The following is a 25,906-nucleotide window of genomic DNA, read 5'->3' as shown; positions in this document are numbered from 1 at the left end:
ATAACTTGCACACTAACATCATTCTCAGAAAAATGCTTCAGAGGCTTCAAATAATGCATAGGAATTAACACCCGAGACGGTCCTATTTGCATTTTCCCACTGATGACGGGGCTTTGCTCACTTCCTGTCGAGCACACGGCAGCCCAGGGGGTCCTCCAAAGCCATTTGGTTTATCTGTAAAGAAGTGTGTTTCTTTCCAAAATCCAGAGACGATTTATGTTGTATCAGATCAAGTCAAAGAAAGCAAGATACCTAGCTTAAAAACTGACTCACTGCAATGAGTAAGAATTAGAAATTGTCCCTAGGAAAGGCTGACTGCCCACACGCAATATTCAAGTTAGACTTATGGTGCCACATTGACGGGGCGCTAAAAATAAAAGAGCCAGGCACACAAAGCACCCTTTGACCTGCTAATGCTTCTCAAAATCGTATCACGGCAGATGCAAAGAATTATTTCCCCAACAAAAACAAGACCCTGACTCAGGGCAATTTTCTGCACAGCCGGCATCTGGAGGCGAGGGGCAGGGGTGGGGAGGCAGTAACGCATGCCGTGCACCCCTGTAAAGTGTGTTATTATACCCTCACAATATATTGATGCCAACTAGGTTTACAAGTTCTGAAATGAATTCTGGGCTCCACAAGCCCAGCATCAACAAGTGACTTGTTAAGACTAATTCATGATCACTACTTTTAATTCCTAAGAACCACATTGAATGACAATTTGAAAAGGGCTCATTTTCTCACTGATCACTGATGATCTTTAAACTTTCAGGTAACACTTGAAGGCTTTAGGCCTTTGCTTCTGCTGAAGTTCAGAGATACAAGTAAAGTTGCAAATTTCTGGAAACTATAGAGTCACAATTTTACAAATTAATGTTGAGTTCTGTTACTTTAGCTGGTTTTACTGATTAATATCATGAATAAAATCAAAGTGCTGTGCTTAACTTCTGTCAGACCTTTGCTCTTAAAAGGAAGCAGAGGATTGTGGTTCACACATAACAAACAGATCTCCAAATTATTAAAAAGGCATTTTATTATAAATACATTTTAGTTGTAGCAGTAAAATACATTTTGTGTTACCATGAATCTTGTAAAACAAAAGAACTTCACTGAGACAATGATCACAAGGTAGGAATTATAGACCTCCAAATCGAAAACTTGTTCTAAGGAACCAAAGCGACTAAAGTAATTCCAAAACGAAGTTAAAAAAGAAAATGACAAAAAAGGAAGAAAATAAAAACCCTAGAGAGTGGCTTTGGGGTTATTTTATGGTACAAAGTCATTTTTACTTTTAAGCATAAACTCTTTAGGTATTAGAACTCTCAGATGAGGTATCATTAACTGCAAAGAAAAAAATAATAATTTTGTTATAATTTTGCCATAAATTATGATTATTAGATGGCTGTACAACTGGTACTTTTAAGAGATGGAAACTGATCATCTCAGTTTTATGTAACCTTCCTTTGGAAGGCTTGCCAAAATAAGACGCAGTATGAATTTGCCAAGTGATTGCATGAAGTTAGCTGAACAAGCTTAGATAAGAACTGTATTCTTGAAGCATTAAAAAAACAAAAACAAAAACAAAACCTGTGTCACTAATGACAGAACCCTTTAATAAAACGCAAAACCCATTACCTTTATAATTGAGAGGAGAGGTATTTTAATCACCGGATTTACCTAGGATACAACTACTACACTTAACCAGTACCTTCATGGGTTTCAGAGACTCGGGTGGGATGACTGGCACAGAAAGCGGATACAGTACAATGTCATTCACACGGGTTTATAGGAAGTAGGCATGGTCTGGACATGTAAAAATCCAAGACTCTTGCTCTGTATGGGGTGGGGAGGGGGGGGGCAGGCTGAGAGACATTCAGGTGTAACTGACACGTCAGGACTTCATCCTGGACAAAAGAGCCCTGTGACCAGCTGAAAGACGGAGACGTCTTCACATCCAAGGCATCGTGCAAAGAATAAACAAATCGAAGCTCCCTATGAGTTGGACTTGGATAAAGTAACCTGTGCTGAACATACAAACAGTCCCACCAAAGGTTATCTTGCCTTTCACGGAGGAAGTGCTGGGTTTTAAGAATTCCAAAGCTGTGTGTCTTATGATGCTTATCATACGGTCTACATCTAAGTCATTCTAGAATCTATTACCTTAAAAATAATTTCTTCTCTTTCTAGTGTCTCGGTAAATTCAAAGCCAAACAAGAAACCAGAGGCAGAGACCAATACCCCTCAAGCTGCACTCCAGGGGGAATATTAACAACAACAACAGCACGCGAATTTTAAAACATCCAAAGACCTGTAGGTTTATTATATTGTAGGCAGTTTCTTTCTCAAAAATAACTTGCTCATACATGTGCACCTATGGTTTATGAATAACTCATGCTGTGTAGGTGGTAGATTCCTCTAGACTCTTTTTGCAAACATATATAGATTTTTTTTTAAAGGTAGCAAAGTAATCAGAGACAATTATCAATCTTCTGCCATAAACAACAATTCAGGCTCCCCTAACACCTACCGGCATGGCAGAGAATCCAAAATAACTTTGTTAACCTGAGAAACACAGAATCTGAAAAGCAAATCCTTTGCCCTCACCTCCCTCATCCCCCAAAACTTAAAAACTACGACTACATCATTTGAGGACAATCTATCGTTTTCCATGCTTCAGGTCACTGCCATCTTAGGACGGGGCCTCCGGTACTTAGGGCCTCGATAAACGCAAAGTGCATTCTCGGGAGTCGGATGCCCTCCTTCCACAATCCTCAGGAGGAGGTTGACGCTAAGCGCTCCAAGCAAATGCACAGCTTCCAGACCAAAGCCCAGGCTGCAGTGTACACAAGACCAAACTCACCCTACAAATGAGAGAGCTCCTGCCCTGTGACGTGGAAGAGCGGCACAGACCTCAACCGGGGTGAGCGCTGAGGGGGCGGGGGGGAGTGGTGGTGGCCGCCCCCCAAAGGGCCCGGCGCTCCACAGAGGTCTTTCTCCATGAACGTCCCCCTCACGGCATCAGAATTATACAAACGTCTCAAGAGATCAGTTCTGTACACTGAGTAAATAAATGCATGACTGCAGAGACCCTCAGACTTTCTCTAGACCCGCGGTTCTCAAAGTGTGGTACCTGGGCCAGCAGCATCAGTGCTGCCTGGGAACCTGCTGGAAACGCAGATGGTCAGGCTCCAGCCTGGAATCAGAAACTGGGGGGGCAGGTCCAGCAGCCTGGACTTCAACAAGGCCTCCAGGTAGTTCTGACGCTGGCTAAGGTTCGAGATCCACTAGCTCTATCCTGCTCAAACTTTGCATATCTTAAAACAGGACATATTTGTAAACAGATACTCCTTCTATTCTGTGTTGAAACCTATGGAATTTGCCCCTTCCCCTCAACTGCTCAAACATCAAAAAAAAAAGAACTAATGATGAAATTTATTTCAAAACATCAAAAAAAATTTTTAAGTAATATTGGTTTCCCCTCCTATACATAGTTCTAAGGCAGGCAGTCACATGCTAGTATGCAAAATAAAATACAGAAGACACCTCATATATGAGATGTAGAAACAGCTAAAAAGACTCCCAAAGAATATAATGAAAATTCCGTAATATTGTTTAATGAACTTATAGAATTATATAAAACTTACTATGCTTTATGCTTAATATTCGTATCAAAATAAAATCTCTCTGTTGAACAAATTGCAAATAAAGTCTGGTCTAATACATTACTGAAGCTGTAAGTATATGAATGTCTCTGGATTTTCTTAACACTCCAGTTTTTGAAGCTTTAGACTAATACTGTATAACTGGGTTTAGGATTTAACCACAGTTCACATTACTAAGTCTATATTCTTTTCTGTTAGGTACCTCCCTTCAGAAAAATTTAGAAGCTCCTGTGACTGTTTCCTTAAAGTTTATTCCAAAGTAGATATTTTCAAACATTTCAAAAAATTTGAATGTTACATTAAAATTTTTTGTAATCTGTTTAATCTCAGATTCTAATTTAAAGTAATAACAATGCCACTTCCTGAATGTTTTAAGAGAATGTTAAGTGTCAGTAAGATTGATTCACTCCTTATAACAACGGTCTTGAAATTGCTAATTAAACAGGTATGAAAGTAGTAAGTGTGAATTTAGCAGCTTTACAGTGAAACCTCAGCAAATAAATATCCAACCCCAAGTAGATGGAGAACTGGAGAAACCTAGTATCATGAGTACTCTGAAGACTAACGTGCCACTTACTCTTTCCTGTTGCCTTTATAGTATGTGGCGGACGTCACTAGCTGATATTCTGAACAAGAAATCATGGTTAGAACATTATCCGTCATTTCTAATTGCTCAGTAGTGTGTGGGTCAGGTGGCAAAAAGCGGAGTGAACAATCAGATCCATTAAGACATATCCTTTGAGATTTAGGAGCGCACATAAGGGTGGTGGTAGAAATTGAGGGTTTCTCAATAGTTAAAGGGATGGTTAGCAAGAAACAACGTCTGGTAAATCATAAAAGACAAAGTACTACCTTTGTGGAGCTAGAAGAAAAACCAGAGCGCCTAAGTAACATTTAAGGTAGCAATTTGTATCTTGCAATACATTTAAAGTTTTAATCTTGTATTTTTATAGGCTTTTTCTGGGTTCTCTTTTTAAAAACAACTCCAGTAGGAAACAATTCTATCTAAGGATAACAGGTGTCTCTTCTTAAAATGGCGATTTCAGTAAATTTAATTTTCTTAATAACAATAGCTGAAATCTGAAATTTATCTTGAAATTGGTTTTCACACCCTGGCTCTTAGGCAAGGTGACTCTCTCCAGCGCAGGTCGCTAGAGATACATTCCTATATGTTTATAGCTTTGCCCTTGAAATGTATATACGTGGAAAATATTAAACATGTAAGATCGACTATACCAGAGCAAGATAATACTATATCTTAATTATCTCAAGTTAGGGAATTCAGTTACTTTCTCAGCAATTTCAATGCCACCATAAAAAAGGAAACTATTTTCACAAATAGGTCTTGGAGATCGCTATGTTTAATTAGGTAATACTTACTCAGTGGGAATTCTGATTATTTTACTTATTCTGCAGTTCTTTGAACTGAAAAGACCAATTGATGTTCACACCAAACTCAAACTTATTCTAGAACCTCTGATTGAAAAAAACCACACAAAGCAGTTTATTATTTCACACATACAAAATGACCTGGAGAGAAAGCATATCTGTCTGAGGAAGGGAAAATGAAAGTCATGTTGTTTAAATGGTCAATAATTAACTGCTGATTAATCAAAAACAAAGCTCTACTCTAACAATTGGCAAAGCACATGCCAAATGGCAAGCTAAACCCCTTTGAAAAACCCACCAGAAAATATCCATGTTACACTGAATGAGGCTCATTCAACTCTTAACAGAAATTCATTTTTAGATAGGGAAAAAAAATTTAGCATGAAAACTCTACAAATTCTATCACCCAAAATAATTTCTTTAAGGTAAAAAAAGAAAATCTCAGTAGCACTGAAATTAAAAAGTAAAATGAATAAAAAAATAGTTCTGGCAAGATAAAGGAAACTTCAGAGTGATAACAAAGAACAAAGAAGTAGAAAGACATCATGTGAACAACTAACCTCACTTAGAAGAAATATGTTTTGGAAGAAAAGGAAGTTGGTGATACTTGGTATTATCCCAGAGCTAACATCAAGCTTTAAAAAAAAAAGTTCCATCTGAACTCTAAGGTTGGACCTAGTATATAAAACATAGTCTCCCCTCAGTGTCTGCAAGGGATCTGTTCCAGGACCCCCAGGACTACCAAAACCCAAGGATGCTCAAGTCCCTTATATAAAATGACGTAGCATTCGCATATAACTTTCACACATCCTCCCATATACTTTAACTCATCTCTAGATTACTTATGATACCTAATTCAATATAAATGTTATGCAAATAGTTGCCAGCATATGGCAAATTCAAGCTCTCCTTTTTGGAACTTTCTGGAATTTTTTTTTTTTTTTTTAAATATCTTTGATCCATGCTTTGCTGAATCGGTGGGCATGGAACCCGTAGATACGGAGGGCCAACTGTAAGTTGTTTTTTAAGTCTGATTCGTGGGCACTTGCTAACATTACCCAAGTAATATCCAACAGGATGAATGGTACTCAGAAGCCACGCCTCATTTCAATGGAAACTTGCAGTGATTCTTGCAGTAAGACTTTCTCAAAACCGTTACAAGATATTATTATGTATACATTACATGTAAAGCACAGTTGGAAAGACGGCATTAAGTAAAGCGGAGATGGAAACGGCATTCGAATCCTCGACTGGCTGTAGAAACAGTAAGGAAGTGAGGGACACTCAGACATTCTCCGCAGAGCAGTGGGCTAAGAAGTAGCTGTTCCTTTTAGTTTTTTTAGAAACAACTGCTTAGAACAGTGAAGTCACAACAATGTAACAGCTTCCTTACCCAAAGCTTCCATCAATATATAAGGGTGGTAGGGTGGGCACATTTAAATATAAATAATTTTAAAACTGGTATTTTTTAAAGGTTCAAGTATGGAAAACAGATGATTAGGCAATTACTTTATGACAAGGGGTTAACTGACAGCCCTGATGGGACAGTTCTGTCTTCGTCAGATCAGCGTGCTTCCGACCATTTACCTGGCTTGTGTTGCAGTCCTGTGTATTTTCGGGGGAGGAGAGTCATCGCTGACAAGAACATTACTTTTCATCGACATCCTCACATCAGGGGGATCTCATTTTCATTTGGGCTGTATCTTGAGTTTTGTCACAGAGTTAGAAATACACAGCTATATGGCAAAATTTTTTCTTCTTTTCTTGTGACTATGTCGAGTAAAATCCGACATCACTAAATGTGGTGATCTGACACCTTACAGAGAAAACGAGCTGCTGCAACTCGCTGGCTCCGTTTTCCAACTGTGATTTATACTAACCGTGAACACGTCTGCAGTCTACACGTCTACATCTGCCGCCTTACACAGAGACCTGCAGCCTGTAACGGGAAGCCACAGAGAAGTGAACTGCACTCTGGGCAGAAAGGCAGAACTGAATAAAAAAAGAGGTTCTCTTCATTTGTCCTGCAGCTTGACAGCCTTTAACTAAAGGCACTCTCTTCTCCCAAACTGTCTGAGGCTTACAGGGGACTACTGCTGGCCGACACCAACTAAACTCCCGTTGTAGACGCTTTTCTTTGCCCTCCACGTTTCAACTCTGCTTTAAAAATGGACCGCAAATAGAAGATGGCCTACTCAGAGGCGGTCTTCCGAAAAAACACTATTTCTGAACAGATCGTCAGGATCCATTCAGGATTTGCAACGCTTCCCAACCTTACCTTATTATTTTATTATTTTTTTAAAAAGGTTATATTGTAGTTTCAAGATATCTCTGAAGTATAAAAGCAGTACTACTAGATCAGGAAAACAATATGGACATGCGTCGCTTCAGAAGTGTTACAAGACCACGAGTTTTAAGAGGGTAAACGTTTTTCTTTGGATTTTACCAAAGTTCATTCAAAACAATGTTTAGACTGTAGGATATTTAAGATAGCTGTTTAAATTTTATATTTTTGTACAAGTTCAGTGGGGTTCTTTTAGAAGAATCAAAAGACATGAAAACAAGGGTAGCTTCTTGCCCCAGATTTTGATGAATTTTGATACATCTTTGACAAACATTTCTTCTTTAATGATGTTCCTCAAACAAAACAGTTAGCAAAATATCTGAATTGCCATGTATAATGTCACATTTTAATGTAAACATCAAATAAAGGTACCAAAATTTTTACTGGAGGGAAAAAAAACCTTAAAGCGGCACAACTCTTTATACCACTGGAGAGGGGGGAAGCCAGATTACGAACATTCACACATGCATAGTGAGGAAAAGAAGATTTTACTAAATTCACGCATTTTTAAAATAGTTATCAAGTCTACTAAGCACCAACAATCCTAAAAATTTTTCAGCTTCATGATTTGTTTAAAAAAAAAACACACACTATCAAATTAACATTAAAAACAAGCTTAAAGTGTAGCTTGTCCAAAATATAATTAAGTATGCCACTGTTTTTTTCATGTTACAAAAAACAGTGGCATATGAAATACACCTGCAAAGAATGCCTTTAACTCTATCCTACGGTGGATGGAGATTACAACAGCACATCTACATAGTCTAAAACTAGAAAAGTTTTAGAATGCAGCATCTTGTCACCAAAAAAAGCTGATAAAACTTAAAGTATTTAGAAGATGCTGCCCCCTTTTTTTTAAAAAATTTTCAATGAATTTAAGCAAAAATAACATACATTTGTACATCAACTGGCCATTTCTGGTACAGAAACCCAGCGTATGGTAATATTACTGAATAAATGTAAATGCTACTTACAATTTTTTTTTCTTTTTAAATACATTTTAGACAAACTTTTTTTCTCCTTTTTTAATAGTTGCACAATTAACCTCTTAGCTGCTAGCTTGATGCAAACATATGTAACAATACACAAATTTAAAAATATTTTTTATTCCACATAAAAGCTGTCAAAATTCCGACTCATGTCAAAAATGCAAAATAATGGAATATACTGTAAAAAAAATTAGTTGCAAGTCTAGCAGCAAAGCAATTGAGAACATACTTAATATTAAAACAAAGGGAACTGTGCATCTATAGGTGAAGTCCAGCTATCTTAATTCTACTGATACAAACAGAAATGAAAACACTCTCCCTGGAGGAAAAAAAAGTGATTATTTAAAATAGGAGTAAAAGCCATTGCTGCCCGATGAGCCCCCCAGGCTGAGTTCCTGGAACAGAGACAGCGGGTCGCTGCTCTTCTTGGCCTGCTCGGGCGGGGGCCTGGGCTTGGGCGGGGCCCGCAGAGCGCTGGCGTACGACATGGCGGGCTTGCTGCCTCCACAGCTCTGCTGGCTGCTGCTGTTGGCCGGCTCCGCGATCTGCTTGTTGGGCATGAGTGGGGGGAACTGGCCGAGATGCTGCAGGACACTGTAATTGAAGGAACTGGACCCCTCGAGGTTTTCAGGCTTCAGATGATCCTCAGGGGCTTTGACGGTCTTGGGCGGAGCTAGAAGCAGAGAAGAGTAGCACCCATTTAAGGGCAAGCCCAGCGACACTCAGGCATCTCACTAGCTCAGTGTGTCACAGCTGGTTCTCATCTCCAGGAACTCAGCGACAGGAGAGCCACAAGGACAGACAACTTCTGCCACAAAACTCTGCAATCACAACACATCTAACTGAACTTCTCCATCTCATAAACACTTGAGGAAGAATTAACTATGTGACCTGCGATAACGAAACATATAAAAACTAAAGGTCAAGTCCGAAGGTTTGCTTCAAAAAACTAACTTGTACAATTGTACACTTCGGTATTTATTATATTAACTGCTCACAGTTCGAAAATGGGAACAAACAGGTTCTTAAATAAAAATGAGCTCTATATGCAGACTTCTGGTTAAAACAGCTTCTATTATTAACCTAAGAAACAGCAGCACCTGGATTCTATTTCTTAAAAATACTACCTTTTCTTGTAATATGTAAGTAAACATGGAATAAGGTGGGGAAAACTGCTGTAGACTTTACTTCACATTTCCTATCATCTGCCAAATTCCAAGGTCCTTTAATATTCGACTCCACTCTTCCTAACTAATTTTATGGCCCCCTAAATCATAACTTGTTTTAAACATTGCTTTTGCTTTCAATCTTTTAAAAGTTTAACTAACATTAGATTGGATTAAAATCATAATACATATTCATTGAGGATAACATGGAAATTACACAAAGGCCAAAGAAGAAAATAAGTCATTCATATTTCCAAATATCAGAGCTAATAGGCCTTAACTTGCTGGTGCATTTTTCCCTAAGGATGTCATATAATGCAGCTATTTCACAACTTTTTAAAGTAATCTCTCATTTTTAGAAATATGGATAATAGTCAATTTTTCACTTTTCTACACTGTGCTAAATGTTATTATAGATAAATATTCCTAAATATTCACGACTGCTCTCTTAGGATAAATCCCTAGAGGTACAATGGCTGGGTCATAATAGTACATACACAGTCAAAGTTTTTGATTGACTATGGCCAAGCTTCCCTGCAGGAAAATACTGCCCATTTACACTCAACCAACAACGCTTGCTCATTTCCCTACTACACCACAACACTAGTGTTACTATTTTTTTTAACTTTAGCTTATTTTATAAATAAATAATTATCTTGTAGTTCTACTTTGCATGTCTTTGATTACTGATATTTATGGACATTTTTCCTTGTGTTTATTACCTATTTGTGGACTGGAAAGTTAAGGAGAAAATATGTCATTTTTTTAGTTTTAGTGTCTCATTGATTCAATATGCTAATTTCACATTATTATTTTAAAACTTTAAAAATTCACAGAATTGTTCAAAATTATTGTAAGCCATTTAACAGCTTTCTGGAACGTTTACCACCTTTTCTGTCTAAATGTCACTGATTTTGTGAATGAAACAATTGTTTTTAAGAGCATTAGTTTAACAAACACTTCAGTATAAAAGTGGCCTGTACTGCCTAATATAATATACAAAATAAACATTTTACTGGCTGTTCAAAAACTTACTATTTTTATTTACTTTACTAAGTCTTCTTATTTACCCATATGCTCATCTTCATGACAATATAATTAGAGTTTAGAATGTTTTCAAGTAAATAATAAATACTTACAAAATAATATTTTAGAGGCAGTTTAGCCTAATGCCTACACGCTTATCTAATCATGAATGTAAGATCTCTGTCAATTTGATTTACCATATATGCTCCAGGTAAGACAAACTATTCTTTAAAACTATGAATTTTACTAATCTGGCAACCAATGACTTTTTTCAAAATACATATCTCTACCTAATCTTTAATTTTCATCTGTGCATAAAAAGAAAACGCTTGATAAAGTATGCCTTGTCACCAAGAGAAGTGAATAGAACCCGAACACATATGTGTTGGAGAGACGAACCCCACCCTTGCTGTGGACACAGAGGTCCTGCAGTGAGACTGGATCACCCCCTCGATCGCACAGGGTCTATTTTCATGATCTCCTTACTCAGCAGGCAGGCATTTACCAAGTGTGATCAGTACCAAAATGGGAAATCCAGAGTTCAGAAAGGTCAGAGACATGATCTTTGCTCTCAGGCTTGCAACTGTGGAGAAAATATGGCCATATCATGACCTCTTTCAAATTCCAAACCAATATAATATGAACAGTTTCCTTCAACTCAAGAAATAAGTCTCAAACTTCAGAAAGAAGTTTCCCAAGTGGTGATTATTTTCCTTCTGATTCACCACCGGCAATTGCTACATTCCTCTAAAAATGAAATGAAATGAAATGAAAATATAAAATAAAATAAGAAATACATCCATCCCTCCATACATACATACTGTTAGACAAGAAGCTGTGCTTCAGGATATTAGTGATTTTGAATTAATTTTTAAATACTTAGCTAAGTGTTACTTTCAACTAAAGAATACTACTATTTGTCTCCTAGCAATGAAGAAAATAATAATTTTATATTTGTGGTGAAGACACCATAAATGACATGTGCTTTGGGCGCTTGCTCAGGAAATTTCAACTTTATCAGATTTTTACTGATTTCGGCCAAAAGCTATCTTAAAATTTAGGCAGAAAAAAAAGGAGAAATGATGTTGTCTTTAAAATATATTATAATGCACAAAACAACTAAGAAGTAACAAATTTTCATCACTTATTTGTAATTTAGATGTTTCTCAGGAAATTCAAATATGATGAGTGCATTTCTGTTAGACCTTTAAAATGACAAAGCAATCCCAGGCAAAATACAACACTTTATCCACAGAAGGTACTAATGAATGTTTAAAGATTAAAATGACCATGTCTCTTGACAGGAAAGAAACCAATACCTCTTTAATGCTTTTTGACCTACCATGTCTATTGTTCTAAAAATATGCTTGTATGGCACATACTCCAAAATGGGTCAGTTACAGGCACAATGGATTCACATTCTAAAGATGAGCAAAATTAATTTAAAATACAAAGGTTGATGCTATCAAGGCAGAGATTCACCTACGATCACAGACTTGTTCACAAAGATCAACGACTACAGCCTACAAAGAGAAGGCTATATAGATCAGAGAACTCAAACAGTATCACTCTTTACATTCCACATAAAAAAAGAGGGAAACGAAGGAAAGATAAACGTGCACTCGCATTCAAGGCTGAAGAAGAAGACTTCAGACTTCCCAGCACACAGGTTTACAGCCATATCCATTCCAAGGCCTTCCTATGCCTTCTTTTTTTTCTTCTTTGGACTTGGATTTCTCAGTTCATTAGAATATAAGGAATAAACACTGGATTTCTAAATCTCAAAATGTCAGACTTCACTGGTTTCTCTTATGGCCAAACTCTATTGTGTAGCAAACTGTCAACAACTTTAATGACAATAAGTCCTTGAAAACTGAAATTGACCTAACCAACTGCCACCCCTAACCCAGAAGAAAACACAAAAATCCAGAAAACAAGCTTTTCCCAAGCAAAGGTGATCTGATTTAGAAATACATTTTAGGTTCCCTTACTTCTTTCACGCATTCACAGGTTAAAAAGATCAAAATGATCAGTTCCCAAATACGGGTAGGTCTACTTACCTTCCAGACCGTAAATACGGAACCAATACAGTCCTAAATTAATATGTATCCTGAGGCACACCTGCGAGCTATGAGCATTAAATACTGTCCCAAGATAATAATGCGAATGGAAGGAATGGGAGAAGAAAAACTCCATAAATGCCCAGGAGCTGAGCAGTTAAAACTGCAGTTGCGGCAACCCCCAGCCCGGTCTTACCGATCAACTCTCTGGGCTGAGCTGCCCGGCTGGATCCATTGCACGGAATGTTCTGACAGGCGGTAGATGAGGTGGTGTTTACCCAGGACTCCGGGGGGGGAAAGTTGAAGGAAGATGGGTTACTGTGGTCCTGAAGCTCTTTACACTGAGAAAGACTGTCTTGAGGAGCGCTTACTTCTTCAGGACAAGGCTGGACTGAGCTGGATGAGATTCTTCTTTGGTACAAGGGCCGACCAGGTCCTCTGGGTTCATACTACACAAAGAAAAAGGACAGTTCATAAATCAGTGAAAACTTACACCCCACTCTCTTATGCACACAGCAATCTCACTCTACTAAGTAGAAATTCTCAAAAACACTTTCTTCTGTGACTATCAAAACCCCCAAAAAGCAGCCTGAGCTGTGGACATGGTGTCAGGAGGCTTGGGGTCAGAACTCAGTCCTGGCCCTTAGCAGGTATTCCTATGACAGCACACGTCTAACTTCTGACTCTGTTTTCTTGTCTGTAAAATATGGGGCTGAACTACCTGTCTTCAGTTCTAAAGTTCTACCCACATTTTAGGTAACATTACATTAAGAATAAGAATGAAGAAACATATCTGCTCAAAATTAAATGGGGAAATTACAGTCACAATCAACCGAATCACAACATCTTGAACGCATTCGTCCGTCCGAGACTCATCTCATGGGCCCTTCACAACCTCCCGGTTTGTCATTCCTTAGACCTGATGGTAAGACAGGGCTCCTCCCACCCAACAGAGGTACTCCCGATCGCCCTCTCTGCACGCCTTCCTTCGGAAAGTCTTTGACTGAAACGGAACATTCATTATTCTTCAACAAATCCTTCGTATGTTTGAAACCCAATTAACGTTTTTCTCCTCCCTAAACTGGCACAACGAAAATTTCTTCAACCCTCCGACAGGATGTATTTGCCAGCATTTCATGATTTTTTACTGCTACTTAAGTGCCCTCCAAGTCCTCGGGCCCGACTGCCGTGGCCACGCTCAGGCTCAGTTCTAAGAGCAAGGCAGTGCGGAGTAGCAGTCGGGTGTTCAGTTCTACCCGCGGCATCACCCGGGCAACTGACCTAGCCTCCTGGGAACTTCATCTGTAAATGTGGCTTCACTATCCACAGTGCCTGCCTCTTAGGGTTGCTGTGAGACCTGAGCAAGTTCAGCATGCATAGCATTTGCCACATAGGAAGGTTTGTTGTTGATGTAACATAAAGGCTAAGCTTCCGTGTTAGAGCTTACATGACAGAATGGGATTGGCTTTTTACTGCCCCCTCTCCCTCCCCCGGAAGTAACAGATTTGCTATTCAGTTCGTGGTCATTGTGACTGGGAGGAAACTTTCTTTTACCACTGTTGTTACAAATAACTGGAAATCAGGAACTAGAGGTTAGATTACAAAGAAGAGAGAGAGAGAGATAGGCACAGAAAAAGCAGGATTTGGGGGGAATATAAGAGCACAAGCAGATATTGTCAGGCCAATTAAATGGGGGAAGTTGTGGGCCTAAGTATGTGAGAGTAAAGTCATCACAGACGGAACCACAAGGGTACAAACTGGGCAAGGGAATGGGTCTGGACTGGCTGCCCTTGAGCAGAAAGGCAGGAAGGGGAGGGAGGAGAGACATCCTCTCACTGTTAAATGAGGATGTCCAGGTCATTTCTACATTTCCAAAGTTTTAGCTACTGGATGAGAAAGGCGAGAGCTAATACTTTCATCCCATTAATACCTTTTCTCATATGTTTTTATTGTTCTTCTGTCTTTATGTATAGTATCTAAATTCATCTTTAGTTTCACGCTGCTTTAAAGGTATTTTTTTCCAATGGTTAAGATCATTCCAAATTTGATTCCTATTTTCTAGAATAGTAACCATTCTAACTAGTGTCAACTGTGAATTTAATCAGCACATTTGAAATTTCTTCATCAAGGTTATCAGCTTACGGTATTGAGTAGAATAACCAACATTCCTCAACTGCGTTATGTTCTGTGTGGCTAGGCAGTGAATGAATGACCAGTCACAGCAGCCTGTGCAGGGCGCCTTTTTTTATCAAGGTTTGTTATGAAGATGACTAGCTCTTAGACTCAAAGTGAAGTGCTTCTTTTTATTACCATGCCCTGAGTGTTCAGCCCAGGCAGAAACTGCAGGGCAGCACATTCTAAAGGCTTTATGTGTGAATACTAAAGTACAAAACTAAAATCTGTTATGGCCTCAGAAAACAGGTTATAATAATCCAATTCCCTGGTGATACTCATATGAATTCCAGGCATTAACATTATAAGCCCCTTTTTGCAATGAATAGATAGGTGAACCACAATGCTTAAATGAGGAAAACTAAAAATCAGAAAGCAATGGAAAGCTGATATAAAAGGAGAAAATATTCAATTAAACTTTAAAAAAAATGTGTGTCATTTATATCTTCCAAACTGAAATACAAAAAAATCACACAGTTGACACGCACAGTACTTGTGGTAGTATTGTGTAACATGTTTATAACAGCTCCTAAGCAGCTGCTGACAAAGATGAATGTGTAGATAAGTATAAAATTCAACTTCAAATGACATTATGAATGTAACTGATCCTCTGTTAGAAAAAGAACCAAAACCTGGAATTGTCTGAATGTTCTTAAAATTAGATATGTTGAAGATTTTATATATATATATATATATATATATGTATGTATACACACACACACACACTCACACATAATATACATACGTACATATATAAATATAATATATAGATGGTCTCCTGGTATACCTATTTCATACAACACAGATGTAGGTAAATGCATGAAAATATGATTTGCTACTTTGGAATCTGTCCTCAAAGGTAATTTGAGGATAAGCAGATAAATCTTGCTGACAACTGAATGAAATGGTTTATACACCAAATAAATTACCTTTTAGCAGTTTTGTAGTTTTCAGCATACAGACCCTGTACAGGTTTTGTTAATTTGCACCTAGCATTTCATTTTCCTCTGGGCTATTGTAATGGTATTTGCTCTTACATTTTGGTTTCCAATTGAATGTTGCTAATATATGGAAATGGGATTGACTTGTGTTGACCTTTTACCTCAAAACCTTGCTAAATTCACATTAGTCAAAATTAATTTTTGTTGGTTTGTTTTCTGGGTAGATTCCTTGGGTTTTTCTACATTGACAATCATGTCATCTGTGAATAGGGACAGTTTTATTTCTGCCTTTCCAAACTCCGTGTCTTTTCTTTTTATTGCTGTACTGCACTGGCTAAGACTTCCAGGATAACGTTGAACAGGAATGTTGAGAGTGGACATCTTAACTCATTCCTAATCTTAGAAGCGTTCAGCATTCAGTCTCTACCATTAATCGTGACGGTAGCTGTAGGATTTTTTTTTTTAAACATATTTGTGTGTTGGTTTTTTTTTTTTTTAATTAATTAATTTATTTATTTTTATTTTTGGCTGTGTTGGGTCTTCGTTTCTGTGCGAGGGCTTTCTCTAGTTGCAGCAAGTGGGGGCCACTCTTCATCGCGGTGCGCGGGCCTCTCACGTTGCGGAGCACAGGCTCCAGACGCGCAGGCTCAGTAGCTGTGGCTCACGGGCCTAGTTGCTCCACGGCATGTGGGATCCTCCCAGACCAGGACTCGAACCTGTCTCTCCTGCATTAGCAGACAGATTCTCAACCACTGCGCCACCAGGGAAGCCCAGCTGTAGGATTTTTATAGGTGCCCTTTAAGAGGTTGAGGAATATCCCTTCTACTTCTAGTTTGCCAAGAGTTTTTATGAGTGGATGTTCTGTTCTGTCAAATGTGTAGAGGCTTTTCTTTGGGGGGGGGGTGTCTATTGATATAATCACGTGATTTTTCTCTTTAGACTGTTAGTATGGTGGATTACATTGATTTATTTTCAAACACTGGACCAGCCTTGCATTCTGGAAATAAGCTCCGACACGATTATACTGTATCATTCTTTTTTATATATTGCTGAATTCAATTTGTTAATGTTTTGTTGAGGATACTGCAATGATGTTCACAGGTATGTCTGTAGTTTTCTTTCTTGTACTGTCTTTGTCTAGTTTTGGTATCAGAGTAATGCTAGCCATATACAGTAAGTTAAGAAGTGTGCCTTTCTCCTCCATTCTCTGGAGGAGATCGTGTAAATTGGTGGTATTTCTTTACATGTTTGGAGGAATTCAGCAGCGAACCATCTGGGCCTGCAGATTTCTTCTTTGGCAGGTTTTTAAACTACAAATTCAATTTTGTTAACAGTTATAAGGCTATTCGTATGCTATCTATTTAATCTTCAGTGAGTTTTTGTATTTTGTGGTATTCAGAGAAGTGATCCATTTTATCTAAGTTGCTGAATTTTATGCAAAGAGTTGTTTACAGTATTCCTCTATTATTACCCTTTTTAATGGCTACTGGATTCAGTGGTATCCCCTCTTTCGTGCCTGATATTGGTAGTTTGTGCTTCTCTCCTTTCCTCTGTCACTCTTGCTAAAGCTTTATCAGTTTTATTGATCTTTCCAAAGAACTGGCTTTGGGTTTCACTGATTTTTCTCTATTATTTTTGTTTTCATTTTTTATCGAATTCTGTTCTCATCTTTATTATGCATCTTTATTATTCCCTTCCCTCTGCTTGATTTTAATTTATTTTATTCTTCCTTTTCTAATTTCTTGGGATAGAAGCTTAGATTATTGATCTGAGACATGTCTTCTTTTCTAAAATAAGCATTTAATGCTACAAAATTTCCTCTGGGACTACTTTAGCTGCATCACAACAAATGTGGACATATTATATTTTCATTTTCATTCAGTTCAAAATATTTTCTAATTTCCCTTGAGACTTACTCTTTCACCCATAAATTATTTAGATATATGCAGTTTAATTTCCAAGTTTTGGAGATTTTCTGGTTATCCTTTGGTTATGCATTTCTAGTTTAATTCTATTATGGTCAGATAACATATTTTATTGGTGAATGTTACATCTGCACTTGGAAAGATCATATATTCCGCTATTGTTGGTTGGAGTGTTCTATAAATGTCAACTAAATTCAGTTGGTTAATGATGTTGCTCACTTTTTCTATATCCTGGCTGATTTCCTGTCTATTAGATCTATTAAATACTGAGATGGGAGAGTCAAAGTCTCAAACTATAATTGTGGATTTGTCTGTTACTCCTTTTAGATCTTGCTTCACGTATTTTGAAGTTCTGTTGTTAGATGCATACACACTTAAGACTGTTATTTCCTTTTAATGTACTGACCCTCTAATCAGTACTAATGTCCCTCTTGGATAACTTCCTATGCTCTGAAGTTTACTTTGTCTGACACTAATATAGCCACTCTAGCTTTCTTTTGATTAGTCTTTGCATGGTATGCCTTTCTCCATCCTTTGCTTTTAACTACCTATACTGTTATATTTTTAACGTTTCTTGTAGACGGCATATAATCAGAACTATTTGAAAAACCCATCCTCACAATCTCTGACTTTTAATTGGTATGTTTAGATCATGTATATGATGTAATTACTGATATGTTCAGATTTAAAAGTCAGTTGTCTTATGTCTTTTGTTTCCTGTTCATTTCCTGTTTTATGTTCCTTTTTCCTTTTCCTGCCTTCTTTCGGGCTATTTGAACATGTTTTTGTAATTTCATTTTAATTTTGTGATTCTATGTCTCCTTATATGATATTTTAATAAGTGTTCTAGGGATAATGGAATACATACTTAAGCTTTTCATCATCTACTTAGAATCTATATTTTATCACTTCAGTTGAGATGTAGAAAACTTATTACCATATTAGGTTCTTTACTTTTCCTCTTTATGCTATAGTTATAGTTGTTTTATATATTACATCTATATATACTGAAAAACAATCAGACAATGTTATATATTCTGCTCTCAACTGGGAATTTTGATAGAACTCAAAGAGAACAGTTTATCATATTTATCCAGATATTTACTGTATCTGTTGCTCAACTTCCATTGCTGATGTGCCTAGTTTCCTTCTGGTATCATTTTCCCTCTGTCTGAAGAACTTCCTTTAACAATTCTTTTAGAGAAGGTCTGCTGGCTAAAACTTCTCTTAGTTTTCCTTTATCAGGAAACGTCTTTATTTTACCCTTCATTCCTGAAGGACAGTTTTGCGGCATATACATTTCTGGGTTAAAAGTTCTTTTCTTTCAGCACTTTAAAAATGTTTGCCACTTCCTTCTGGCTTCCATGGTTTCTGATGAGAAATCATTAGTCATTTGAATTACTGTTCTCTAATGAGATGTGTTTTCTCTGGCTTCTCTCAAGATTATTTTCTTTGTTTTTTGCTTTTAGCCATTTGATTATAATATGCCCAGGTGTAAATTTCTTTGGGTTTATCCTATTTGGGATTCACTCTGCTCCTTAAATCTGTAGGCTTATGTCTTTCACCAAACTTGGGAAGTTTTCTGCTATTATTTTGTCAGATATTTTTCAGCATCACATTTTTTCTCCTCTCCTCCTTGGACTCTGATGAAATTCAAAAGATTGAATATTCAACCTCTGTTTTTGTCCCATAGGCCTCTGAGGCTCTGTGTTCCTCCCCACCCCCGCACCCTATCCAATCTTTGTTCTTTCTGTAGTCCAGATTAGACAAATTCTATTGATCTTCAAGTTCACTGACTCTCTCCTCTGTCATTTCCATTCTGCTATTGAGACCATCAGGTGAGTTTTAAATTTTTGGTTATTGCATTTTTCAGTTTTAAAATGTCCACTTGGTTTTGTTTTGTTTTGTTTTTTTTAAATATCTTCTCTTTCTCTGCTAAGACTTTTTATTTTAACATTTGTTTCAAGAGGTCTGTGATTGCTCTTTGGAGCATTTTAATAATAAGATGCTTTAAAGTGTTTTTCAGATAATTCCAAAATCTGTATCATCTTACTGCTGGCACCCGTTGATGGGCTTTTCCTGTGTGAGCTGAGATTTCCATAATTTCTTATATACTGAGTAATCTTGGATTGTATTATGGACATTTTAAATATTAGCTTATGAGACCCTGGGTTTGTTTAAATCCTACAGAGAATGTCGATACTGATATTTTTGTTTTAGCAGGCAACTGATCTGGTAAGGTTAAGTTCCAACCTGTCTTCTGTGGGCTATGGTTTCAAAGTCAGCTTAGTTTTCAAAGCCTTTGTGGTGCTATCTGGATCTGTACTGAGTGCCTGCCACTCTGGATTCAGTCTGTGACCTGGGCAGAGGTCCATCCATCAGCTCAGTTCTCCATGTCTTTGGTATGCTAATTAGGATCTGATCCATGTATGTGTATGTCAGACCTGGGCCCATGAATTCATAAACAATTCCACAGAGTCACTTTCTTAAGCGCCTCCTCTCCATGAGCTCCCTGGTGATTTCTAGGTCCTTGGGAGCCCCCTTGATAGTCCTCTGACCAGAAACCACCCACTCCCACAACCGTGCAGTGTCTAGGGCCAAGGGGCAGGAGGACAGACAGGAAAAGGCAACAAGGTCTGGCCCCACCCTCCTGGCACCACAGGCCCACCAAGCTGAGATGGCTCCCCTCCCTCAGAGTTCTGGCTCCTACAAGCTTTTGCTGTGATCAAGGCCATCACAGGGAAATTTTTGACTCCATATTGCAACTAATCTTTAAGAAACTACTAACTGCCAAGTTTTGGTGCAGTATCAAGGGAGAATATCTATAATTGTCTGAAAAAGTCATTAAAATTTAAAATCCCTTTTCCAGGTACATATCTGCGTGACAGAGTTTTCTTCATATACTTCAACCAAAATGACATATTGCAGAAGATTTGCAAAATTGAAAAAATGGCACTCTTTTCACTAAACATTTTTGTTTTGGAAAATACAGTTATTTTTGTTAACAAGTAATGAGTTCATTATTATAATTTTTAAATGAATTGATATTTATTTTAAATTATTAGTTTTAAACACTGATAGCTTATATTAAAAAAACTGTTGATAGATATTTAAACATCACATAAACAAAAGTTTTTGAGATCCCTCTGACGTGTGCATAAAGCTATTCAATGAAGCACTATTTTTTAATAGCAAAAGACTGGAAGCAATCCAACTGTCTGTCAATAGGAGACCAGTTCAATAAACCATGGTACAGCTATATAATGAAAGTACTATGCAGCTGTAAAAAGAATGAGGAAGATTTCTAAGTACTGCTATGGATGAGCTCTGATCTATCATGATACACAACAATATGTATAACATGCTACCTTTTATCTAAGAAAGGGAGGTACATGTACATATATAAGTATTTGCTTTTATTTTCAAAAAGAAATAATGAGAGGATTAATTTTAAAAAATAATAATTTTTTTCTATAGGGGGAAGGGATAAGGAAGGAGTAGAGACAGGAATGGAAGTTTAACCTGTGAATATCACTTGTTTTATAATTTGGACTTTGGGACCATGTACTGATAAGTGCTTCTTAAAATCAAAATTAGATTTGAAAACTAAAAACAAATAGAAATAAACTCAAATGTTTATCAAATGAGTGCTATAACCACACATAGAAGAATTATTTCAGATACCTTTAAAATCCAGTATTTTAACTAAATATATCTATGGGATATAGCCTTAGGACAAAATGAACCACGCAGATATCTTCAACTGCATTTATTGCTAATTTAACACCAGTACTGTTATTATGAAACTATTATACACACACCCTTTTCTATCTATATCTTACCTATGTGTATGTATATACATATAAAGCAAATGACTAGTTGTTAGTCATTTATTAGGAACAATGATCTTTTGTGTAAAGTGAAAAACACAAATATTAAAAACCTTATAATCCTTCATTGACTTGGAAATATCAATATGAACTCATGATTTATTTTTCTCTTTCAAAAAACAAAGTACTTCCCGGCTCTGCCCAGTGAAAAAGCAGGGACAAGCAGTACCAGAGAGCACCTCCAGTACCAGACTACAGTCTCCATCAGGGCTGCCCTGAGAAACACCTGATTCCTGGTCAGGAGCGGAACATGTACGAGATGAGCTAGAGACATCTTGTCCTGACTGAAAGCAAGGACGCTACCAAAGGTCACTGTCAATATGTCAAAGAACACAGCCACCAATATGAAGGGGCTCCCACTGGCCAGAGACATAACAGTGTGTCACACTGTAGAATGGCTACAATGAACTGAAAACTCAAATATATAATGATACCTGATTCATGATGATATTCCAAAGGAAAAAAAGGTGAGGGGAGCCTGAGTGGTCATCTCTGGGGCCTGCTAAGGCACCAATTCATTACTCTGAAAATTTAGGGCAAGAAAACAAAGGGCAAGAACTACTCATTTTTTCTATATAGACCAGATTTGAAGGAATGAAACATTTAGTGAGGAGAAGTTCTCTTTTATAGAAGAAAAATAGATACAAAAGAAATTAAAAGAATTTTAAAATCGCCATTTTGCCATCTCTAATGAAACAACAGTTCTAAACGATAGTCGTCAATAGCTGCTAAATCCGAAAGGTCGCTGGGAACTTTTAAAATCGGTGGCTCAGACTGCCGTCATCTGATCACTGATACGCGTCAATCAACTTAACATCACTACAAGCAGAAAACCAGGTACTATGAGCATCTTCCCCTGTGTGCATATAAACATACGCATTCATTTAAAATGATATACACAGCCTGGTAATTTCTCTCACTAAAATATCACAGGTATCTTTTTATGTTATGAAAACTCATTTATTACATCATATTTAATAGCTGCACTTTATTTCTTCACTCATTTAAAGTTGGAAAATTCTAATGCCGTAGGACCAAGTCTATAACCTAAATGTGTAATGTAAATCAGACCAGGTGTTGAACAATATGGAGTTATGCTGTGATAAACTAAAGAATACATGCCTGGCACTCAAACTAGTCAAATTTAATTTTCTAAAAAACCACTGAACAAGTTAAAAAAAACAAATCTGGACTATCAGTCTGTACTCTCTGAGTTTTATCTCATTTCTAGGATATTTAATAATTTTTCACAACTTTACAAATTTACTGGTCTAAAATACCACTAAATTCCATCGCTTTACATCTTGTTCAACTATAAATTTTCATACAATATGAAGGTTATTGGTTCACTAACAAAATTGATTCTTTGGAGATGCTCACGTTTTTCTTTTAATCTAAAAATATGTTTTTGGCCTGGATTCGTGTGATCCAAGAAGAGGCAATGTAACCTTGACCTAAATTAAAATGTCAAGGACACGCAAAGACTCTGGGGCAGAAATCAGACCTTAGTCACTTGTGTATTCCCGGCACCTAAACACCATGCCTAGAACCTAAAAGTCCTCAATAAGTATTCGACAAAAGGATTTAAACGTTTAATGTTGAATACATACCATATTTTCTATTTAATTTCCCCAAGCTCTGAAGAAGAAATTCCTGACTATAGAACACTCTTGGGCTCTACTAACTTACTTCAGTTTAGCTCCCAGTAAGGTTATCACCTTACGTCTAAAGCAATGTGCTATAGTTTTGTCGAGTTACCTGGGAAGAAAGAAACTAGGAGAGGAGTACCACTATAAGATTAAAAACAATCAGTATTAGCAAGCCAGGCAATGTGTGTTGGATAAACTGTAGTTTGCAACGGTAATGTCTATGGGTTCATGTCATGTAATCTATTGAAAAGGACTTGATAACTTCTGAAACAGTATTTTTTTTTAAAGGCATGATTCCCAGTTAATGGTGGAGACTGGCCCAAGACTCCACTAAAATAATAATAAATGAACATAAAGGATCTATAACAATCAAGACTGGATGACTGCCCATCAACATGGGACACATTTCTGGAACACGTGGAAGACTGTGTCTGTGGAAGAAGGATGGAGTTAGAGCTGCCGGTTGAGAGGAGAATCAGTCCACTCTGCAGAATTCCACAGAGGCTCGGGCCTCAGAAACACAAGCTACAATGGAAAGTGAAGGCAGGACGAAGGGATAAAACTGGGGGGATTAACGGAAAGTCTGTACAGAGAACAAGTAGTCTCACTCTGCACTCCTAGAAGATTCAAGCATTAAAAAGTCCCCAGGGAAAAGCCTGCCAGGCAGTGAGTCATTAAGGAAACATAAAACTCCCAAACTTCTTCTCAGGGACACAGATAATCAAGGGTTACCGGACATTTAAAGGGAGTCTCCAGCGTAAAAGATGGTCACAGACAAACAGGAGAAAAGGAAGGCCCAGGAAAAAGAAGTAGCAATGATGTTTTAAAAATATTTTTTAAATGCTTTTTTAGTTCTTACTAAAAATCTAAGACAAAACAACAACAACAAACTCTCAATTGGTTTCCTCAGAAAAGGCACTGCATTTATAAAAACAAAAATAAGGTGCTATGAAACAGGAAAAACCTGAGAAGGAAGAACTCTTGGAAATGAAAGAATTTGAGGGCTCAAATGTAAAGTGTGATAGAAGGGTCTGTAGGTAAGATGAAGGAAATCTCAGACAGCAGGAAAAATATAAACATTAAAATGTGAGAGAAAGAAAGAATTTGAAGAATCCAGGAAGTCTAACATCTTATCAACAGAAGCTTCAGGAAGTGAGAAACAGAGAAAAAAAGATGGTAGACAATTAGCAAAGAAATAATACAAGACAGTTTCAAAGAGCTGAAGGGTGTGAGTCTTTCAGTTGAGCAATTCTGTCCAAAAGACCTTCCCGTGGTGTGGGAGATGCTGGGGTCCTGCACTGTTCAGTAAACCGGCGCTGGGCCACACGTGGCTGTTGAGCAACTGAAACATGGCGAGCAGAAACAAGAAAGAGGTGGTTCTGTTTCACTGCATTTCACATCACATCGGATCCATCAGGAATCCCTGTAGATCTCAGCTACAAGCAGACCTTGAATTTACTTCTCGCCATCACTACTGCTCCATCATAGTCCAAACCACCATCATCTCTCACCTAAATAATTATGCCACTCTCCACCATTTCTTTTATATTATTTTAAAATAAAATGCATTATCTTAACAGAAGTTTGAAAACGTCAATGTCACATTAGGTTCATAAGATTCAATCATAATAGAAGCAAAAATTTATCTTAATTTTCAAAACCACATTACATTTATCTCTGGGTTTTGTTATTGTTTTTCTTGAAAGAAAGGTATACTAAAATGAACGTGACTTTGTACCAAAGTGCATTAAAATCAGTTTAGGTCTAAATAAAGAAAAATACCATTTGAAAGCATTTCACAGGCAAGGGCACTTACACTCTGCAAATAGTATTTTCCCACCAAGCAATGTTATTTTCCTACATCCAAACACAAGGTAATAGAGGAGATACTAGAAGGAATGCAATATTACATCTAAGAGAGAAATGTCAGGTTCACTGCTGTGACATTTTGAGCTACCTTGACTCATTCTGGCTCTTGTCAACTCTTCTTGAATGTGAAACAGTCAAGTTATCAATTATAGACCACAATCCCTCTTACAATGAAAATATGTCAGCTTGACATAAATAAAATAGTACACAGAAGTTTACCTTCAACTAACAGCTATGACAACTCTGAAGAATAATTCTAACTATGAAGAATCACAATTATCATAATTAATTTCAAAAAACAAGGTAATGCCAGAGAATTTTGTTTAATTTTTAAAGAACATTCAGAAATAAATTCCTTATAGTTAATCTTCTGATATTTGAGATCTCCAAATTAATTATCTGAGCTGTCAAACATTTAGTAGGTAGAACTGGATAGCTCTAAGAATACGGAATTCGAAAATGAACCATCTCCTTCTCTCTCCACCACCATCCCTCCCCTTCTCCGAAAAGGAGAACTTCATATAATTGAAGATTTAATTATTTGGTCCCAAGAACATGATTTGTCTCACCCCTGGCCTCACCCACCCACCTGCCACGTCTACTTCATGTAACTGCAATCACTTCCTGCTTTCTCGGAGTAAACCTTATTTGTGGCATAAGGATCTGAACAACAGTGTGATGCTCCAGAAACAACGCGAGACCGGAGGTCAGGAGTCTCAGCTCTGCTGTGATTAGGAACTGCTTAAGCTCTTAAGTCCTTCAACATCTCACTGCCTCAGTTTCTTTTTAAAAGGAGGAGTTAGAATAAATGATCTTCAAGGACT

General features: G+C 37.3%; 1 protein-coding gene across 6 annotated transcripts in view; it reads right to left on the bottom strand.

The window, feature by feature from the left end:
• Nucleotides 1-3,360: 3,360 nt before the first annotated feature.
• The window catches only part of HELZ (helicase with zinc finger), a 156,404-nt gene continuing 133,858 nt past the window's right edge, over nt 3,361-25,906 (bottom strand). For all 6 annotated transcript variants that reach the window (XM_036835893.1, XM_036835892.1, XM_036835896.1 and 3 more), the window contains 2 exons: nt 12,833-13,085; nt 3,361-9,057 (listed from right to left, as the gene is read on the bottom strand). In XM_036835893.1, coding sequence (XP_036691788.1) covers nt 8,723-9,057; nt 12,833-13,085 — 588 coding nt within the window. In that variant the 3' untranslated portion in view covers nt 3,361-8,722. The remainder of the gene's footprint in view (nt 9,058-12,832; nt 13,086-25,906) is intronic.

Source organism: Balaenoptera musculus, chromosome 20 (assembly GCF_009873245.2).
Source record: "Balaenoptera musculus isolate JJ_BM4_2016_0621 chromosome 20, mBalMus1.pri.v3, whole genome shotgun sequence".
NCBI lineage: Eukaryota > Metazoa > Chordata > Mammalia > Artiodactyla > Balaenopteridae > Balaenoptera > Balaenoptera musculus.
The sequence above is the reverse complement of the archived record's forward strand: the minus strand, read 5'-3'. Positions and strand labels throughout refer to the sequence as shown.